This window comes from Pseudozyma flocculosa (genome assembly GCF_000417875.1).
Source record: "Pseudozyma flocculosa PF-1 unplaced genomic scaffold scaffold00001, whole genome shotgun sequence".
Taxonomy (NCBI): Eukaryota; Fungi; Basidiomycota; class Ustilaginomycetes; order Ustilaginales; family Ustilaginaceae; genus Pseudozyma; species Pseudozyma flocculosa.
The window spans coordinates 826,214-846,481 of NW_006920869.1; the positions used below are offsets into that span (position 1 = coordinate 826,214).

General features: G+C 66.3%; 6 protein-coding genes across 6 annotated transcripts in view; 3 read left to right on the forward strand and 3 right to left on the reverse strand.

Annotated features, from left to right (window-relative positions):
* Positions 1-595: 595 nt before the first annotated feature.
* PFL1_00294 (uncharacterized protein) lies at positions 596-3,257 on the reverse strand (the record flags this gene model as incomplete). The annotated part of the gene is made up of 2 exons (XM_007877791.1): positions 596-2,461; positions 2,613-3,257. 2 exons carry the CDS (start codon positions 3,255-3,257, stop codon positions 596-598), a joined length of 2,511 nt encoding a protein of 836 aa, XP_007875982.1.
* Positions 3,258-4,347: 1,090 nt separating this feature from the next.
* Positions 4,348-8,641, forward strand: PFL1_00295 (uncharacterized protein; the record flags this gene model as incomplete). The annotated part of the gene is made up of 7 exons (XM_007877792.1): positions 4,348-5,374; positions 5,540-6,140; positions 6,243-6,942; positions 7,078-7,193; positions 7,321-7,684; positions 7,830-8,163; positions 8,292-8,641. 7 exons carry the CDS (start codon positions 4,348-4,350, stop codon positions 8,639-8,641), a joined length of 3,492 nt encoding a protein of 1,163 aa, XP_007875983.1.
* Positions 8,642-8,987: 346 nt separating this feature from the next.
* On the reverse strand, positions 8,988-10,991 carry PFL1_00296 (uncharacterized protein; the record flags this gene model as incomplete). Its single annotated transcript, XM_007877793.1, has 2 exons — positions 8,988-9,326; positions 9,591-10,991. The coding sequence occupies 2 exons, from the start codon at positions 10,989-10,991 to the stop codon at positions 8,988-8,990; spliced, it is 1,740 nt and encodes a 579-aa protein (XP_007875984.1).
* A 679-nt stretch (positions 10,992-11,670) lies between these two features.
* Positions 11,671-12,826, forward strand: PFL1_00297 (uncharacterized protein; the record flags this gene model as incomplete). The annotated part of the gene is made up of 2 exons (XM_007877794.1): positions 11,671-12,307; positions 12,444-12,826. The coding sequence occupies 2 exons, from the start codon at positions 11,671-11,673 to the stop codon at positions 12,824-12,826; spliced, it is 1,020 nt and encodes a 339-aa protein (XP_007875985.1).
* A 52-nt stretch (positions 12,827-12,878) lies between these two features.
* PFL1_00298 (uncharacterized protein) lies at positions 12,879-13,862 on the reverse strand (the record flags this gene model as incomplete). The annotated part of the gene is made up of 2 exons (XM_007877795.1): positions 12,879-13,268; positions 13,353-13,862. 2 exons carry the CDS (start codon positions 13,860-13,862, stop codon positions 12,879-12,881), a joined length of 900 nt encoding a protein of 299 aa, XP_007875986.1.
* Positions 13,863-17,665: 3,803 nt separating this feature from the next.
* The window catches only part of PFL1_00299 (uncharacterized protein), a gene marked incomplete at both ends in the record, with an annotated part of 3,214 nt that continues 611 nt past the window's right edge, over positions 17,666-20,268 (forward strand). The window contains one exon of the mRNA XM_007877796.1: positions 17,666-20,214. Coding sequence (XP_007875987.1) covers positions 17,666-20,214 — 2,549 coding nt within the window. The remainder of the gene's footprint in view (positions 20,215-20,268) is intronic.

Here is a 20,268-nt window from a genome sequence, read left to right on the forward strand (position 1 = left end):
GACAAGAAGCCTGCCTGGTGATTCGGCGGGGCGGCAGGGTGGGACGCGGGCGGGCCAAGCAACGAGACCCGGATGGAAAGAAGGAAGGATCGGAAGGAACGATGCAACAGCAGACCGGCAGCATGCTAGCTTTTTGGTCGTCGATCCGAGGTGGCAGACAAAGCTGGCTATAGGCAGGCCGGCCAGGGTACCGGTAGGCTGTGGGTCGGGATGGGCTGCCGAACGACAAGCAAGCAAGGCGCGCCTGCCTTGGACTCTCTGATCTGTCTACTGAACTGGCCGAGTAGTGTGCCTGCCCTGCGGTGGGCCAAAGCGGACGCAGGGGTCGGCCCGTCCGTCCACATGGCTTGCAGGTCCGGCAAGCCATGCATGCAGGCCAGTCTGCTTGAATCCAACGGAAGCGTCCAAAGTCGGCACCGAGGCACGGCGCATCCCGGGCCATGGTAGGGCCAGCCGGATGCTAACCGACGACTGAGCTCGATGTCAGACAACCAGGGGCAAAGCGACGACCAACGGTTCGCTTCGATAGCAAGGCACGAGCGAGAAAACGAAACAAGGGTACAATTACATGGTGCGGCCAGAGCGATGGCTGCCGTCAGTCGTAACGGGTGCGATCCCGTAGCCGCATCTGCCGCAGACCCCCTCTCCAGAACCAGCTCGACGCTGCCCCGCCATCGTCGCCGTTTTCGTCGTCGTCGTCGTCTTCATCATCAATCTGGCCATGGCCGCCGTCTGGACGGCGCCTGATCGGCGACACAGCCCGGCGGCCGGTCCGCGGCGCTGGCGCCGGCCGCTCGTCGTCATCGACCCACTCGTCGTCGGCGGCAGTTTCTGCGCCTCCGACATGATGCAACAACGGATGCTGGCGAGGCCGATCGCTCGGATCGGCGCCCACGGCAGCCTGGAGCGAGCTGCCGCTGCCTGACGGCGTGGTCGGCGGGCTGTGCCGCGTCGTCGACGTGTCGTTGCTGGCCGTATAAGGCCCGTCGGATGCGATGCGCGTCAGGCGCAGTCGCGCCTCTTCGGGGGAAACTGCGCCGCCGACGTTGGCGCTCCTGTCGCCGCCCGGTCGGCTGCCGCCGCGAGAGGTGCGACGGCTCGGCGGACTGCGCTCTCCAACATCCGGCGCCTCGCCCGTCGACGGGGATCGCACAATGTTCGAGTTTCGCCTGCTGACGTCGGCGCTGCCCGCTCGCGCAGCACCGGCGCTCGCATCGATGCCACCACGCACCGAGTCGGCCCGATCAAACATCATGTGACGCAGGCCCGGTCCGACGTTTCGAGAGCTGTTGAGCACCTGCTCGCGCAGCACACTCTGCTCGGTCGCGGCGCGCCTGGCGGCCGCCACGTGCGCCAGTCGGAGACGGCGGAAGCGCGCCTTGATAAAGTTGGGCTGCTTGTCCATCAGCTTCTGCGCCGCCAGGCCAAACCAGCCGGGCGGCGCCGAAGACGCCGCCGTCGTCGGGTTGGTGTCGCTCGATCCGCTGCCCGTGCCTGCCGTGGTGCGCGAGTCTTCAGCGGCGTCGTCGGCCCGATCGCCGGCGGTGCTGCCTGCGCCATCCTCGTCGATGGCGACCCGCTCGAGATCGGAGGCGCCCTCGGCGTGGTGACCGCCGGCGTTGGCCAGGTCCGGCGAACGCTCGTCGACATCCGAGGCGATGCGGACCTGGCGCAGCTCAATGTGCTCGAGGTCCTGACCGCCATCCGCACCGGGCTGGGCGGTGGAGCGGCGAGGCCGGCGCACGGCACTGGAGCCATTCCCGTCGCCGATCATCCGGTCCTTGAGGCGGCGGATACCGTTGAAGCCCGGTATCGACGATGCGCCATCGCCGTTGGAGCCCTCGTGCGCCTCGTTGGCGGCCGCGCCTCCGCTGCGGCCGGTGCGCCCGCCACGGCCGCCGTCGCCGTCTTCGTCGTCGATCAACATTCCGGCCGCCTTCCTCCTCTGGCGTTCCGCCTTGCGACGGCGCCTCAGTTCGCGCTTGCGTTTCTTCTCGAGCCTTTCCTGGCGGTCCTCGACCTCGCCGATGCCCATGCCGCTGCTGACCCACCACCAGAAGCCGAGCCAGCTCTGCCAGATGGTCAGCGTCCAGCAGACGTTGGGCAGCCACCAGAGGCGGTCGTACTTGATCTCGATGAAGCTGATGACGGTGTTGATCACGGCGAGGCCGACCGAGCCGCCACCAAACGCGGCCGTGCCGCCGCCTGCGCGCCACGCGCGCCGCCGGTTGACGAGGGTGCCCCAGATCAGCAGAGCCGAAGTGTAGAGCAGCGTCAAGGTGCTGTTGCAGATGTTGCGGATGGCGTCTCCGAGGTCCGATGTCTTGAAGTCGTCGTCCGACGACAACGCGGTGAACTCCATGCCAGAGTTGACGATGGCGAGCGGCCCGAGCATCCAGAGGATCAGGCGGGCTTCGAGTGCCGAGGGGAACAGCAGGGTCAGGAACTGAATGTGTGTGACCTGCAGGGCGTGGTGGGATCCGCAGGCGAGGCACGACGAGACGCCAGTTAGCACGGCTGCATCCCAACGGCTGGAGCGATACGAGGCCGATCATGAGGGGCCGCCTTCGCCAACCCTCCGACACAGGGCGGCCGGAACCGCAGACACCCACATGGATCAGGAGCGTGGTGATGGCGCGCATGAGCAGGTAAAAGACCTCTTGCACCGTCGTCCAGGACTCGTCGCCGGGAGGCACCTGGACGCCGATGTAGGGAAACATGAAAGGCCAGTCCTGACTCTTTGCCTCGAGCTGGGAGAGGATGATGTGGAGGGTGACGCTGAGGCTGACAAGCAGCATGATGGAGCTGGATATCTGGAGGAAAAAGTTCCTCCGGCTGAGCGGAAAGTGGTACTGGACGGTGAAGAGGAGATGGGTGACCAGGACGGCGACCAGGGCGAGGTTGATGCCGTTGACGGTGATCTGGGCGGGCATGCTGAAGGCAAAGTCGGGCATGAGGGCGAGCAGCGGGTCATGGCCGTACGCCGAGGTGGGCGAGGGCTGGCCATCGACAGAGATGGCGGCGGTGGGCAGCTCGAAGGTCGTGGTCGCCATCTCCGTCTCGGTACCCTGGCGGCGCTGGAGAGGAAGCGTCGGCGTCGGGCCTGGCGAGCGCGGCTGCAGCTGGACCTGCTGAGCGCTGGCGGCGACGAAGGCGCATGACGCAAGCAAGAGCAGGACGATGCCGCGGCCGACTGCGCGCCCAAAAGAGTGTCTTGTGGCCGTGCGGGGCTGCGAGCCTAGGCCCGCGGCGCGCATCGTGTGAGAAGACGAAGCCGAAGCGCCCGGTCAGGGGCCGATGCGAGTGGACGGTGACGGGAGCTGTGTTGCTCGCGGTGTTGCTCGCGGTGTTGCTCGCGGTGTTGCTCGCGGTGTTGCTCGCGGTGTTGCTCGAAAGTGTCTAGGGTGTGGCAAGATGGTCGCGGACCTCGCATGTCGGATCGAGAGAGCCAGATAAGGGGGCGCTGACTTCGAGGGTCAAAGACAGAGGCCGCGAGGAGGTTGCTGGAGCGGAAGGCCGTCTCAAGAGCCCATGACTGGCAAAGCGGCAGGGGTGGCGCGGTTGTGGTTGTGGTCGCGGCTGCGATTGCGACGAGGGCCAAGGCGATAGGAGAGGATGAGAGAGGATGTTATGGTGAGAACGAAGGGGTGCCAAGGGCAACGCGGGCATGGTCAGGTCAGGTCAGGTCAGGTCAGGCTGCAGGGACAATAATGAGCCTCGCCTGCACATCCCCACGTCCAGCGACCAGACAGGCAGGCCAGGCCCAGGCAGCCCAGCTGACGGTGGCACCGCGGTTGGTTCTCGTGCGGATGGGCGGGCCCCGCCAGGCCAGGCCTCTGCCAGCAAAGGGTCAGCAGCGTACGCGTGCGTTCGGTCTTGGCTGGCTGGCCTCGAGCGAGAAAAAAAAATCGCGGGAATCGGTGCGGGCCAAGCAAGGCTGGCCTGGCCGCGCGGGCGCCAGGGCAGGCGGGCCAGGCCATCCCGGTCAGCCAGCGAGCGAGCGAGGGGCCAAGCCAAGGGAGACGGGTCAAGGGCATGGGAGACGGAGACGGGCAAAGGGACCCCAACGAGGCAGCGACCCGCGGAACTCGGGCTCTCCATCCACCTTCCCTCCATCCCTCGCCCTCCCTCGCTGCCTGCCCTCGCCCTCGCCCTGCCCTGCCCTGCCCTTCCCTTCCACGCCTTCGCGTTTGCTATCCGGAGCACTTCCGTCTCGAAAGCAGCCAGCCATGTCGTCTACGCCGCCGCATCCGCAGCAGCCGCCGCCGCCGCCGCCGCCGATGACGGACACCGAGATGACCGCGAAACCGGAGCCCATGGACGAGAAGGACGATTACATCCATCACGATGCCAACGACGCGTCCCAGCACGGCGGCCACCAGCTTTTTGGACAGCAGGAGCAGACCGCCGAGCAGCAGCAGCAGCAGCAGCAGCAGCAGCAGCAGCAGCAGCAGCGACCAACATGACCAGCAACAGCCACCGCCACCCTTCGAACAGGCCCACGATGCCATCCAGCATGACGACGCGTCCCAGCAACACTACCCCCCAGACGCGCAACAGCAGCACCAGGAGCAGCAGCAACACCAGGAACACCAGGAACACCAGGAACACCAGGAACACCAGTACACGGACGAGGATCGCGAGGCAGCCGCAGCAGCAGCCGCAGCCGCTGCTGCCGCCGCCGCCGCCGTCGCGTCGCAGCACGAGCAGCGTCACCAGCAGCAGCACGACGGCACGACCGATCCTGACCTTCCGGCCTCGTCTTCGGCCGCCTTCGCCACCCCTTCTCGCCCGACGCCCTCGTCGCACGCAGAGGCGCAGGCTGCCCTCGCTGCGGTGGCGGCCGCCGCATCCGCGGGCGGCTTCCAGCTCACTACGCCCGCGCACGAGGGGCCTAGCACCAGCTACCCTTCCATCACCACGTCGTCGTCCCTCGCCCCCTCGACGCCCACCCCCTCGCCCTTTGGCACCCACCTCGGGCGCAACAAGGCCTGCCAGAGCTGCCGCGCCCGTAAGCTCAAGTGCGACGGCGAGAAGCCCGTGTGCGGGCAGTGCGCCAAGGCCTGGGCCATCAAGTTCCGTGTCGCCCAGAACAAGAGCAAGAACAAGAAGAACAAAAACGCGCAGGACGAGCTGAGCAAGCTGCCGGACCACATCCCGCCCTGCGACTACCTGCCCATCACGCAGCGATCGTCGTCGTCATCGGCGGCGAAGGCAGGCGGCCAGCGCCTCTCGACACCCTCGCAGTCGGACGCCCACGCGGCCGCAGACGAGTCGACCGGCTCCCCCATCACGGCCGCCATGGGCAGGAAGCGCAAGCGCGGCGGCGGCGATGAGAGCAACGAGCAGGTCCTCCGGATGCAGCAGGAGATTGGTGAGTGGACGCTCCGGGCGTGGCGCGCGGACCTCGGGCGAAGGGGCTTCAGTAGCCCGTCCCGACGCGTTGACGTCTCTCCTGGCCGTCGTTGTCGTCGCGTTCCACGCTGACGATCGTCGACTCCCAACCTTCTCTCGACCGTTATCGTGCTTGTGTGAGCAGATGAGCTCAAGCGTCAGCTATCCCAGGTCAGCGAGCTTGCCAAGCTGCCTGGCGCGTCGCGTCTGCACCAGGCACAGGCGTCGCTGGCGGGCACCAGCAACGCCGGACGTGGCGGACAGCGTCATCCCTCCAAGGACGAGCTCGCTATCGCCCACTTGCTCGCCACCAGCATGCCGACCGGCGAGAACCACTCTGAAGGGCAGGTATCGTCGCAGCCGCAGCCGACTCAGCCCTACACCGCCAACATGACGTCGGCTCCCGGTGACCTCCCGCAGCAGCACTTCGCCATCCAGAACGGAGGCGACGGCTCCTTGGGCATCGATGTCCTGGATCCGGCGCTCGATCCGGCGTTTTTCGCTCAGCAGGACCCGCATTCGGGCGCGTTCGTGCCCTCCGCCACCACCGAAGGCCCTGCCCATTCGCGCGAAGTTCATGGCTCCAGCAACTTCCTCAACTCTACGACCGGCCGAAGCTCGTATGCCGATGATGGAGCCTCGAACATCGGGCACGGCGGCGGCGCCGAGTACGCCACGCCGCTGATGGAGCTGATGATGTCGAGCTGGCCCGCCGATTTCCCACCGCCGACCATGGTCACCCTGCTGTAAGTCGGCTTCATGATGATCCGGCCGACACGGGTAGCATCTGAGCAGGCGACTGACGGCCTCTGACGTGGCGCCCACACCTTCCTTTCCCCTCTTCGCAGCGTCAACGCCTACTTCCACCCGAGCTCGTCCCAGGGCTATTCCGTCCACCCGGCCAAGTTCATGCAGCGGCTCTCGCTGGGTCCGCAGCACCCTCTTTTCCCCAACCGGGGCGTGCTGCACTGCATCTTTGCCCTGGTCTACCCGAAGGTCGCCGAGCGAGCGACGCAGCTGCCTGGCTCGAGCTTCGCCGCCTCAGTGGGCGCCAACCTGTCCGGCTCGAGCTCGGCCGAGAAGCTGAGCAACGCCAAGGCGGCCGCCGCCTTCCACGCCGAGAGAGCCAAGGTGCTCTTCAAAAAGGCCTGCAGCGACGCCAACTTCCTCGACGCCGCCCTCATCAAGATGATGTTGTGCAGCTACCACTACGTCACTGACGAGTCGTTTGATGCGTGGATGACGGCGGGCGCCCTGACGTCGCTGGTCAAGGCCATGGAGCTCAACCGGCTGCCCCCGGCCCGCTCGCTGGCCCAGGACGGCGGCGACCGGCAGGCGCACAAGCGGGGCGGCAAGCCGCAGATCTACCGCGCCATGTGCCTGCGTGCCACCACGGACGCCGTCGAGCACGAGGAGCGCGTGCGCCTCTTCTGGAACTCGTTCTACACCGACCGCATGGCCTGCGCCTCGACCTACTGGGCCACCAACCTGGACGAGGCCGAGGTCTATACCGAGCTGCCGGCGCCGTTTGAGGACTGGCTGCACCAGGTGAGTCGCGTGTCTTTCGGAAAGCGCCTTGACGGCCGTCCCGTTCGGTTTCCGTCGCGTCCGATGCGGCTCGCTGAGACCCCGGCTCCCTGCCCTCCTTCCCCTCGCCGTCTGCGTCGTTGTCTCCGGCCGCAGTCTCCGCAACTCATCTACCGAGAGAGGCAGACGCTCCAGTCGCCTGACCTGTTCACCTCCAAGCACTGGGACCCTCTCGTCCTGCACGTCAAGGCGATGATCCTCCACTCCAAGTGGTGGGTATCGAATCGCTTGCCGCGTGCCCGCTGCCCCTTTGACCTCTGCCCCTTGGCCAGCCGTCGCCCTCGATGACGACGAAGCTGACCTCGCTTGCGCCCCTCGTGCCCTTCTTTGCCGCAACAGCATCACCTACATTTCGCGGCTGCCGCTGGATGCGACGGTTGAAGACACCATGACGCCCGAGTTCCATCGCCTCGACGCCCTCTGCAGCGCCTTCCTCGGCAGCTTCCCGGAGCAGTGGACGAGCCTGCAGCACTTTGACCCGGCGCTGCTGCCGGTGGACTCCGGCGAGCCTGACTTCCTCACCGACGGCATCAACAACAAGGGCAGCGCCAAGGAGCTGCGGCCATCGACGCCCAACCTCATCGTGGCCCACATGATGAGCTACGGCGCCATCGTCGCACTCCACGAGCCCGTCGCCGCGTTTTCTGAGGACTCGGCGATCAAGTCGGCCATGGCCGCCGACAACATCATGAACGTCGTCAAGGTGAGTCGGGAATGCACGCATGCACCAGTCTGTCTGCCGTTTCGGCCGGTGACAGAAGCGAGCGACGAGGTGCTGACCTTTGACGCGCCGCGTCGCCTTGCAATCTCTGCCCACCCCTGGCTCCGTCTGTGCCCCCCCTCCACAGATCCTCAAAGCAGCCCGGATCGAACCCGGCCATGTCGGCAGCGCAGTGACGCTGGTGCTGGTCGAATCTGCACGTTGCCAGGCGCGCCGCTACAAGGAGGCGCGCGCGCGGGCGCTGACCACCTACCTCCAGATCCGTCGCAGCCGCCAGCAAGACTGGATGCCGTCGTCGTCGGCCGCCAAGGAGCTCGAAGAGGAGATGGAGGCCGAGATGGAGTACGACCCGCTCTTGCAGTCGCAGCTCGACCCGGACGGCACGTTTGCCTCGCTGCGTGACGATCTCGAGCTGGCCTTCTACTTCCTCGTCAAGTACGGCGAGGTGCTGGCACTCGGAGGTGAGTCCGTCTGCGGCTACCGTGCCGCCCATCTGGGAATACCGTCTCCGGTCCGCCGCGCGCGGCATTGGCTAACCCTCTTTCCGCTCCATACCCACCCATTTCGTCTGCTCGCTCGACGGCCGCAGTGGGCCAGGCGCGCATCGTCGCCAAGCTGCTGGGCAAGGACTTTTCGCCGGCGATGGAGAAGCAGGGTCTCTTTTCGTCGCGCTCCGATACCACGTCGCAGTCGGGCCGATCCTCGACCTCTGGATACAGCATCTACCACGGCAGCGGCCTGGCGGGTCCCGTCGATGCGCCCGGGCCAGAGATGCCCAGCGTCGACAGGCGCGCCAGCGTCGGCGGCATTGCCAACGGCTCGACCGCCTCGGCGAGGGACACCAACCACGCCTTTTCTATCGCCTCGTTCCATCCGGCCAACCTCGGAGCGGACATCGAGGCCGGCGGTGGCGGTTCCGGCCGCGAGCGAAGGGCCTAGGCAGTAGTGAGCCACCGTGTTGAGGATTTTGAGATTCCTCGGCCTCTGTCGCGGAAGGCTAGCCCGTTGGTCGAGGGCGCAACTTGCTGTTGACCTTCCCCTTGTGGGCTGCAGCTGCACTCCATCGTGCCTCTCTGCCGTTGCCCTGCGTTGATCACCGCGTGTATTGTTACCGTGCCCCGTTCGGACCAGGCAGCGCCTGCCGCTTGCCACCTGCCACCGCCCCTGCCTCTACCTCGACTCTGCCCGTCTCGTCTGTAGCTCTACTTCTGCCTCCACCTTCAATGCAACGCGCGTTGCAGCCACATGGCCTACGGAGGGTTGGGCGGGTAGCCACGCACGGTGCCTAGGGGTTGGCAAAGAGGACCTCGGCAGGGAGCCGGAAGCTGACGCAGTACATCTGCTTGTTGGGCGCGACGTCGCGGACGTAGTGCACCTCGAGGTCGGGCGATGCCTCGAGCCCGGCGCGCCGGAACTCGTCCTCGAGGAAGTGCATCAGCTCCTCTGTACTCTTAAAGTGGGCGATGCGATCCAGATCCTCCTTTGTCGTCTGTACCGTCGTCGTCGTCGTCGTCGTCGTCGTCGTCGTCGTTGTGCCGTTTGCGCCCTCTCCGTTGTCGTCGTCGTCGTCGGTGCCGGGCCGCGTAGGGAGGAAACGATTCGACCTTCGCGACGCCGTCGATGTCTGCGGCGGTAGGATGGGCGCGCTGACGAGGGCGTGCGGCGTCCCCTCGATCCCGAGCGCCCGGTTGGCGCGTGTAAGCACATCGAGGGCGGGTCGCAGTGGGTCCTTGGAGAAACAGTGGACGTGCACCCACGGCAACGGCTCCTCGCTGTCGTCCCTCTCTCGTCCCCCCGCCGAAGCAGCAGCAGCACCAGCACCATGTACGTCAGAGTGCAGAGCCCCACGACGACGTGCCAGCTCGGCCTGGAGCGCTTCCATACCCACCTCGGCGGCCAGGTACGTGTACAGGCCCCGGAAGGCGTCGAGGAACTCGAGCGCCGAGGCTGGCAGGTTCATGACAAAGTGGTCGATGAGCTTGCGCGGAGCGTGGCGCTCGATCTCGTCGGCAGGCGGCGGCGGCGGCGGTGGTGGTGCTGGCCCGGTTGCTGGGGTCGACGCTTCGACTGCCTTGTCGTCGACGCCGGCACGCGCCAGCTTCTGCTCGTGCCGCTTGGCGTGCTCGGCCCGTTTGGCCTTCTGCCGAGCCTTGATCGCCTTCCTGGCATGCTCCCGCAGCGCCTCGTCTCCCCTCTCGCCCATGCCGAAGCCGACGGGCCGACCGCGGAACGACCTCTCCCACGCCATCTTGGCGCTCTCCCGGATAAACTCGCGGCCATCCTGGCAGTAGGCGAGGAGGCCGCCGTCGAGGTTGTTGTTGTCCCGCGCCCCGTCGGCGTCGTCCTGGGTCGACTCGAGCACGTGGTTGGCCTTGCCGTTGGCGCAGAGCGACTCGTACGACTTGGGGTTGAGGTCGTTGGCCAGCACCCACACGCCCTTTTTCGCTGCGGGGACGGCAAACGGCCCGACGCCCGCCATGACGTCGGCCACGACCTGGTTGGGGCGGAAGCGCCGGATGAGCCTGGCGTGTTCGCCGTGCAAGCGGCTGTTCCAGTAGACGGTGCGGAAGTCAAAGGTGAAGCTGCAGTCGCTCTCGGACACGTGGGCGGTGTAGTCGTCGTCGCCGGCCAGCAGCTCCATCTTGAAGAAGCGGAACTGGGTGTCGATCGAGTCGAGCTTGTTGACGACGGTGCGGATCGAGGTGGCGTTCTTCTCGAGGATGACGGCGCCGACGAGGTAGCGGAAGGGGAGGTAGAGCTCTATGAGGTTGAGGTGGGCAATGTGGCCGACGATGGTGAAGCCGGTGGGGACGCCCTCGGATGCGACAATGTCGGCCGGCAGCATGGCCTCGAGCACCGCATCCGACGAGAGGTTCTCCCAGCCCAGCTCGACGTCAAAGGGGATGCGCTCGAAGCCGAGGCTCTGTACCTGCTCCTCGAGGTCTGCAGGGAAGGGCTGGCCCTGCTGGACGTTGAGCACGACGATCCGGCGGCTGGCGTCGCCGCCCGGGTGAGGGCGCACGTGGCGATATCCGACGGCGTTGAAAAAGTGCGGAACGACGGCCCGGTTGTTGAGCACGCTACCGAGCTGGCGCGCCTCGAGGACGATGGCCTGCAGCTTGAGCGGAGTGGCAAAGAGCGGGCGGTACTGGTCGAGGAGCTCTGGCACCTTGTCCTTGGCCAGCAGCGGATGGTCTGCCGAGAGCCTGGGGATGCCGCCGGGAGTGGCGAGGACGAGCTTGTCGGGACGAAGCCGCTGCTGGCTGCCCGAGGCGAGAGCGGACGACATGATGGTGCGATGCGAGGACGGTGCGAGCTGCCGAGGGGCGAGAGAAGCGGCGAGTCGGGGCGCAGCGGACGAGATCAGGGTGATGGAGCGAGCGGTGCGAATCGCCGGGCCGAGTGTGAGGCGGGTGCGGAGTGGTGAAGCGAGGTGGTGTAGCAGGTGGTGCGAGAGGGCCTTGGATGCTCTAGCGACTCCTGCTGGCATACGGGCGGGGTCGCGCTGATGACGCCGTGGCCTTTGTAGGATGCGAGGTGGTGGTGGTGGAGCAGCAGGGAGCGGCAGCGGCAGCGGGATCAACCAACGTCGAAGGTCTTCGCAGCCGAGCTCAAAATTCTCGGAGGCGTCGGGGCCCAAGGTCGAAGCCTGCCCCCGACTTCCGGGTCGGGCCTCGGCAGTCGGGAAGCAGCCAGGCGAGCCACAGAGGCGAGGCCGGGCGCAGGCGGGTCCAAGCGGGCGCGCACGGGGCTCATCCCCCACGGCAGACGGCAGACGGCAACCGCCAGTTGCCGGCTTCCTTCCTCCTCCATCATCTGCCCGTCCCATCCTCGTCTCAACTGGCTCCCGGTCTAACCCTAACCTGCTCGTCGTACACCGCTCGACTCCAACATAACATAAAAATCAGCCTGTCGACGACCGCCCTCTCTGCCCGCCCACGCCACAGGCTACTTTGCCCCCTTCCGCCATGAGGACCAACTCGTCATCCTCGCTCCGCACTGCCTTTCAGGCGACCCGCAGCTTCACTTCGAGCGCCGTTCCACGCTCAGCAGCAGCGGCGCCGACACAGCTCGCACACTTCACCTCCAACCTCCGACCGAGAGGCCAAAAGGGGCGGCTATGCGACAACTTCTTCATCTCCCACCGGCCCCTCGTCCGACCACGATGCAACGCCTACTCCACCGCCGCACCGGCCCCTAGCGCAGTGGGAGGGCAAGAAGGGGACACGCAGATGCGCATGCTCCTCGTGGGCTGTCCAGGGTCCGGCAAGGGGACGCAGTCGACGCGCCTGCTCAACGAGTACGACATCACCGTCATCGCGGCCGGCGACGTGCTGCGCTCCCACATCCGCCGCGGCACCGAGATTGGCAAGCGCGCCGACGAAGTCATCAAGGCCGGCGGGCTGATGCCGGACGAGGTCATGATGGAGCTCATCGGCACCGAGGTCGAGGCGCTCGGAGACCGCGACTGGCTCCTTGACGGCTTCCCGAGGACGTCGGGCCAGGCAAAGATGCTCGACGCCCTGCTCGAGACAAAGGGAAAGCAGCTCAAGGCCGTCGTCAACCTCGACGTCCCCGAGGAGGTCATCCTCGACCGCATTCTGCGTGAGTGCCACGCGTGTCTGCCGCGCATGCCGTACGCGTTGCCAGGCGCCTCTTGCTGACACTTCGTTGCCCTGCCTCGCCTCTCTTGTCCCGCCACGTGGTCCGCCTCCTATTGCCCCCCTCTCCCTTTGGACAGAACGATGGACGCACGTCCCCTCGGGTCGCGTCTACAACCTCTCCTTCAACCCGCCCAAGGTGGCTGGCAAGGACGACGTGACGGGCGAGGCGCTGGTGCAGCGCGAGGACGACAATGCCGAGACGTTTGGCAAGCGGCTGGCGTCGTTCCACAAGCAGACGGAGCCCATGCTGCACCACTACCGCACAAAGGCCGAGGCCTCGACCGGCGTGCTCGACATTGATGCCAAAAACACCAAGGCCTCGGCCTCGACGCTGGGCAGGGGCGACGAGCTCTACGTCAACCTCCGCGGCGACGAGTCCAAGCAGATCTGGCCCCATCTCTTCCAGATCGTCAGCCACCGCTTCCCCAACCTGCCCAAGGCCAAGGTCAAGGCCGCGTAGAGGTCGTCCGCGCCTTAGAGAGGGTGGCATACCGGCAGAGGTCTGGCCGTTACTAGAGCAGTACCAGCAGGTTGCCGTACATGAGCTGAGACAGGACAATGTAGACGTAACGGAACCACACCAGCTGCGAGGCGTGCCTGCGCATCGCCTCGAGGCTCTGCCGGTATTGTGACGGCGAGGAGAGCGCCCGTATTGTCTGGGGTAGAATGGCCTTGTCGATCGGTGGTTGGACGTGCGCCGCAACAGCCCGCTGGCTCAAAGGCAGCGAGAGGAGCGTTCCAAGCAGTGAGGACGGCAGCGAGAGGTATTTTGTCGCCAGCCGCGGCGAGTGCAGCGCGTAGACGGCGTCGAAGGTGCCCTGGTCGCGCAGGAGGAGCGATGCTTGGTGGCAGGCGATGTGGTTGGCGTGCGACGAGACGCCCATCGAGTCGAAGGTGATGAGCTGGAGAGGCGCTGGCAGACGGTCAGCGCAGGTGTGGAGGAGAAAGCGAGGGCGATGGCATCGTGACCGGCTCGCTCGACTCACCGCATCGATCTGGAGCCCAAGACTGTCGAGGTACCGCTGAACCCTCCCCGCAACGTGGGTTGGGTCCCATACGGTGCGCATGCCGTCCTGGAGCTTGCGATCGTCGAGCCATCCGACCCTGTCTTCGGGAACACCAAGAGCGTTGTAGGCCTGGACGAGTTCGCGGTGGCGCACGCTTCCGAGGCCGTCGGCGTTGCCCGTCGAGAGGCAGAGGGCAAAGACGTGCACGCCCGCGCCGACGAGGGCGAGGATGGTGGGCGCAAAGAACATGACTTCGTCGTCCGGATGCGCCGTGAGCACCAGCGCGGTGCGCGGAAGGGTCTCTGTCGTCGCTGAATCCGAAGACGTCAGCCAGAGGCCCGAGAGGAGCGATTGAAGCGAGAGTAGAGCCAGGACGACGACCGGCAGGGCTACCAGCCACGACCGACGGTGGGTAAAGGCCCGACGCGCGGCTCGCCGTGTGCGCTGTGTCTGCTGCATCGGCGCATTGCTGGCGAAGCGTGGTGCCATGGCGCTGCTACCGTCTCGTGGCGAGGAAGTCGAGCTGCCCGATCGAGCTGGACGAGGAGATTGAGGTGGTGGTTGGGTCGTGGCTGGTGTTGGTCTTTTTGGCGCCCGACCTGGGCTTGGCTTGGCGTGGCTTCCAACTCATGTGGAGGCTCAGTCTCGTACGAGAGTGAGGGTGCGGGCGCTCGCCGCCACTCTGCTCATTGCCCTCCGCTCGCATCTCTTCCTGCCGGATCCCGCCCCTCATTTCGTCCCTGGTCGCAAAGATCTTTGGGTACCCACTCTGACATTGGCAGCGCTGTATCCGTCGCAGCCAGGTGACAGCGTCTGAAGGCTGGGCTGCTGGCTGACTTCGAAGGCGGAGCAGCGATTGCTGATCTCGGACTTGGCGGGACGGAGTCGACGACTGGTCGGCTCGCCTGCCACCGGTGCTGCTATACCGCAGCGAGCCCTTCCTCTCGCTGCCGTCGATGAGCAAGGCTGAGGCTGTTCCTGATCTCGACGAGACACCGGCTTTTGGGGCAGCAACTTTGCCCCGCTCGAAACGCAAGTAGGCGGGCGCACCTTCCAAGCTCCGCTCCCGGGCTCCGACGAGAGGCCCGCTGTACGTGCGCCTGGACATCGGCGTGCCTGATCCACCAATGCTAGCATCAGGGCCAGACCAGATCGCGGCCTCGAGGCCTGTCGAAGCGTGTCAGAGGCCCGTCAGAGCGCGCCTGTGACCCCGCGCTCGCCCTTGTCGGTAAGTCAGCCAGCTTCTAGGTGGGTGGCCAGCTGAACTCACGAAACAACGAGAGGAGATCAAAGATGGCGATACGCCACGGGGACGACACAGCGTGGCAGCTCAGGCCCCCGCCACGTTGAGCTGGATCCGGGACGGAGGATGGCGCACGGTGAGATTCCATGCTCACTTCCCATCGGATGACCTGCCGCGATCTCGTCGACGGCGGACTCCGGCGGCAGACAGAGTCAGGGTGGAAGCGAATACCTGCCTGGAGGTCGGCCGGTCGGCGAACCGTCCCGTACTGCACAGTATGTACTGTACATACCTCCCGTGCTCATGGCCAGGCGAATTCTTTGTTGCCAGGTTGCCACACGGACCATCGCTACCGTTCCGAAGTGACGTACTGCGGTACCGATCCTCTGCTTTGTGTACGATGGGTCCCCACTCGGTTGGACTCGTCAAGCAGCAGGGTATGCCGCGAGTAGCTGTAGCGCCGCCGACTTGGCCCAGCCAAGTAGAGCGTGCAGCCCAGGGCGATGCTGCGGCTCAAGCAGGGTGATGCGGCTCGTAGGTCAGGCCGCAACGGCAGCCAAAATTCGGGTAGGTCGATGGCGATGTGGCCGAGGGCACCCTCATACATACATACATACATAGATGGGCCACTTTATGTCGACGCTCGACAGCCGGAGCTTGAGATGGTGCTGGTCAGGCGTGCTCGGGTTGAGGTGGTGGCCGTTCGGCTTCGGCACTGACGAGATCACGGCCAACCGAAGCTCGGTCAAGCTGCAGGCTCTGCTTGCCTTGCTCGGATCAGGCGGTGTGGGCCCTGTTTTGCGAACAGTGTGCGGCGTCGGCGTGTGACACCCTCTGTAGGAGCAGGTTTAGGTGCACCGTCGATACGAAGCGCCTGTGCGGCCGCCGTGCTGTAACTCCATAGCGTGCTTATGTGGCTCGATTGAAGGAGAGTAGTGGCGCCTGACTAGGCAGCGAGCGAAGCTAGCCCAAAAGCGAGGCCTTACGTGTGGATCCTCGCTGTGGCTGCGGCAGACAGGCAGAGGAAAAAACGGCGCAGCCACGACATGGACAGCACACGCGCACGCGCAGCTGGGATGCACGAAAGGCGCTGACCTTGGACAGGCGAAGAAGCTCGAGGCGATGTACAGGTGGATACTGCCAGAGACATGCTAGAAGGTGCGTAACTAGCGCCGTACGCCCTGTGGCGTTGCAGATTTAGGTGCGTTGGTGTCGCTCAGCGGGCTCAGCGCCGGGATCGCCTGTGAGGAGTAAGTACTTTGTGAACGGGGCGGCGGCGTTGGGTATGTACGGTGTGCGTGCGCAGAGAGCGGGGTCCTAACTAGACGATGCAAGGAAAGGCCAGGCCCGGCCAGGCAAGGGGCAAAGACGACAGCATGTCCCGGTGAGGCCGCTCGAGAGACAGAGACAGGTCTCCGTTTCGGGCCTGCTTGGGCGCTGCAGCGTGAGAGACAGCTAGGCAGTCGACACCGCCCGGACGGGGAGCCGCAGCCGCGCGGCGAAGCGCAACAAACAAACCAGGCGAAAGCCAACGACGTTTCCCCGCCCCGCCACGCCCCGCTCCGCCCTGCTCCCTTACTTCTTCCTCGTCGTCCTGTGCGGCATTTGCCACGACCGGGAGCGGGGAACGGCGGAGAGTAGACTGGTGTCGGTACATACAGCGGCGACCAAGGACCGTTTGGCACTTTGCCACTCCTACTCTTCCCTGCTGCACACTCGTTCCCGCTGCCCGTCTCGTCGGCCGTCGCTCGTCGCTCGTCCCGCCAGCCTGCCTGTCCTGGCCGGGGGCTGCACAGCGGTCCCGAAGCCGCTCCCGTTGCGACTCGCACGACGCCCAGCCTGTCTGCAGGTCAGACAGAGGTGTAGGCAAGATCATTGAGGCTGCCCCAAGTTCGCGCAGCCGTCGTTCCCAGCCAACGCGCAAGCTTCATCTCGCAGCGGCCGTGCGGCGTCGAAATTGAGAGCAAAGGCGTGGGGACAGCAGCGGCGGACGGCGGAGGAGGAAGGGGCGGCAGAAGGAGCAGGCCTGGCAAGGCAGCAGTCAGACAGGTCTAAAGGTGCCGAGGCCCACCTAGGTACAGTACCGCCCGAAGTCCCCGCCCGACTCACACCTGCCTGCTGGCTTGTCGCGGGGCCCATCCAACACCGCCCGGCCTACCTGCGCGTCCCTCCTGTCTGCAAGCTAATGCTCCGGGATGTCGCCAGAAGCAACCAGCGCCTGCCTAGTCTTGAGCTTGCCTGGGCCAGGGAAGCTCAAGGCAGGCAAAGCAAGCAAGGCGGGTCCCGCTCCTGTGGGACGCCGCTCGCTTCCCGTCCATGAACACTTTAGCTTGCTTGCCTTGCTTGCCTTGCTTGCTTCTCGCAGTCCGCCTCCCCTCCCTCTGGCTGCGCGACTGCGGATTGCCCCATCCAGCTCCCTCCCTAGCCTGCCCCTCCTTGCCCGTCCGCTTGCCCGTCCCAGCGTCCACAAGCGGCTCGTGGCACCGGTACAGTACCTACCACACGGGCCAACGGGCAGCGCGGCCGTGACCACTACTGCGTGCGACGTCGTCTGCAGGGGCCGGTGCCCATATAACTTGCCAACGCCTGGTGGTGACCTACAAAGGTCGCCAGCTCCTTCTGGTTCGCTCAACCCGCTCTCGTTCCCGCTTTGGTCTCCTCCCTCCCTGGCCCCCTGGTTGATTTGGTCCTGCGTCACCCCTGCTTCTGCCGTCCGTCCCACGCCACTGCAGCAACCACCTCGTCGCACGTCTGCGCCCCGACCTCTCGACGCCCACCTCGCAACGGCCGCTCCTCCCACCAGGAGCACCGTGCGTGGCTTTGTTGCCAAGCTACATACTACCAGGCTCACACAGCATCACCTGGGAGCGCTGTCGGAGCTACACCATCATCACGACCGACGGCAACCCTGCGGAAGTTGCTCCTTGCCGCAAACTCGCCTCCCCCTGATACCAGCCGCGCCCATCACGCACGACACCCGCCGGGCCGTGCACCCCTAGCCCCTGCCTTGGCTGCCGCCTTTCCTGCCTGCGCGCGTTTCAGGAGCAAGATGACGGTCGGGATAGCAGAGCAGCAGCAGCGGCGGCAGCAGCAGCAGACGAATGGCAGCTCCAGCACCAGCCTCAACCTGCTTCCACCAATCGACCTGGTCTCGACGCCCCGCCTCAGCTCCGACTCGTTGCTGGTGGAGTTCGAGGAGAACCTTGAAACCGCGACCATCAAGACTGCGCACAAGGCCGTTGCCGCCGTGGCCATGCCGTCGCCCACACGCCCATCATCGCAGCGGTCCACGGGCCCCGCGTCTCCGCGTCAGGTGCCACCATCTTCGTCGTCGCTGCCCCCACACAAGAGGACTCTGAGCGAGGACTCGACCCACTCCTCGTCCGTACAAGAGGCCCGTCGCGGATCGAGGACCATCCCGCCACCCACGCCTCCGCCCTCGTTTGCGCTCCCGCCTACCCCCTCGATGTCGAGCCCCCTCATCAACAGCAACGGCCAGAAGGCATCTCTCGATCCCGCTGCCGTCGCCGCCGGCGCCGCGACCTCCTCTTCTGCGTCGTCCCCTTCGACGAGGGCGGGTGCGACCTCACCCGTCGTCGGTCTGGGCCTGGGCGTGCACGGTATCCGTTCGTCTCCTCTGGCGGAAAAGTCGGTCCACCCGCCTCCCAAGTTTACGGGCGAGTGGAGCCAGCGTCGACGCCACCAGCGCTCCTACACCCGCCTTTCGACGTTTACCGAGCGCGACGAGGCCAACGAGGCCAGCCCGCCCTCGACGCCCGGATCGCCCACCTCGTCCAGCGACGACCCCAGCGACTCGTCCAACCCGCACACCGACCGCTGGTCCGCCTCTTCGGCACGATCCGTGTCATCGATGCACAGCAAGGAAGCCATCGAGCACCTCGCCGCCGGCGGGGACAAGGACAAGGGCAAGGCCATCGACGCATCCCGCTCTCGCAGCGGCAGCGAATCATCCGTCGTTGCTCCTGCAGCGGCTGCGACTGCGACTGCTGTCCCGTCGTTGCCCTCTTCTTCGGAGAGAGCCTCGACGTCTTCATCGACGCTACTCGGCCACGGCATCACCGAGGGTCAGGGCGAGAGGCTCTCGCAGCCGCTGCAGGACGGCGCAAGTCGACCGCGGGAAACCTCGTCGGCCTCGTCGACGCCGCGTCGTCAGCCGCACCTTGCTTCCAAGATTAGCTCGCCGCTGGCCGCCGCCATCCCGCTACCATCTTCACCCACGCCGTCCCAGACGCGCCTGCGCAACCTCTCCGGCACCCGCAGCGGAGCCCGAGACCGCGCCATCGAGACGCTCCTCATCTCTGGCCGGCTCGGCGACGCGTCTCAGACCCTCTACGGCCAGACTGGCTCTCCCATCCGCACCGCCGCCGACCTGTCGCGCCAGGGTTCCGCCGCATCGAGCCGGTCGTCGCCGCGTGCTGCGTCTGACCCGGGCGTCTCCACCGCTGCTGCCGCTAGCGATGCCAACGCCAAGTCGAGCCGTCCCAGCAGCCCCAGGTCGGTTGGCCCCAAGGCCGCCACTCTGGCCGAGGCCATCCGGGTGCTGGCCTACCTGCCCCACAGCGAGGCTTCATCAGAAGACGTCCGCGAAGCCGGCGACGACCGCAGCCGCGACGAGGAGCACGCGCTGCGCTATGCGCTCCGCTTCGCCCTCGAGGCCGCCGACCGCACCGCCCGGCTGCTGGCCCGCTCGCAAAAGGAAAAGGAGCACCTCGAGCGTCACTACCGCACGCTCCAGTCCAACCTGCTCCTCACCGAGGCCCAGCTGAGCCTGCTGCAGGAGGAGGCCTCGCTTGTTCGCAGCAGCGCCAACAGGTCGCCGAATGCTGGCCGCGTGCAGCGAAAGCCCGTGGCCCCGCTCTCTGCGCAGCCGCGCTCGTCGACCAGCAGCCCCCGATCGGCCAGCACCTCGGTGACGGTCCTGCCTGCCGTGCCTCCGAAGGACGCCGATAGCGTTGATGCCGAGTCCGACGCCAAGGCCGACTCCGAGGCGATTGCTCCCGAAGCGGAAGCCACCTCTCCCACCAGCCCCGCTATTGCCCCCGCCGTCGCATCTGCCTCCGTCTCCGCCGCTACTGCTGCCTCGCCGCGCCTGGCAGGCGGAGTCAGCATCGCAAGCCTTCGTCGACTGCGTCAGCAGCAGCAGCAAGAGGAGAAGCCCGTAGACCAACGCTACTCGCCCCGCCAGGCGGCGGCGTCGGTTTCCGAAGAACCTGAGCAGGACGACGAGCCGGATTCGGACGACGAGCGGCTCGGCATTGTCCGCCGTCCGCCGCCCAAGGAGGTCTCGCTGGCCGACTTCCTCGACGCCTCGCGCATGTCGCGCGACGAGATCACGCAGCTCTCGCACCGCGCTGCGCTCGAGGCCGTCCCGTTCGAGGGCAAAGGAGGGCGTATGGCCAACGATGCTGCGACGGCGACGACGTCGCACCACCAGAGCGAGCTCAAGAAGAAGACGAGCAAGTTCCTCCGAAGCCTCAGCTCTATGAACCGCAAGGGTGCCAGCGGAGGCTCGCTCGGTCGGTCCAGCCGATCGGCGGCGGCAGGAGCGGCTGGATTCGGCGGCGCGGCGGACGTCAAGTCGGCTCGCCAGCCGCCCCGCCTCGAGATGGTGCTGGCCTCGGGCCGCCAGCA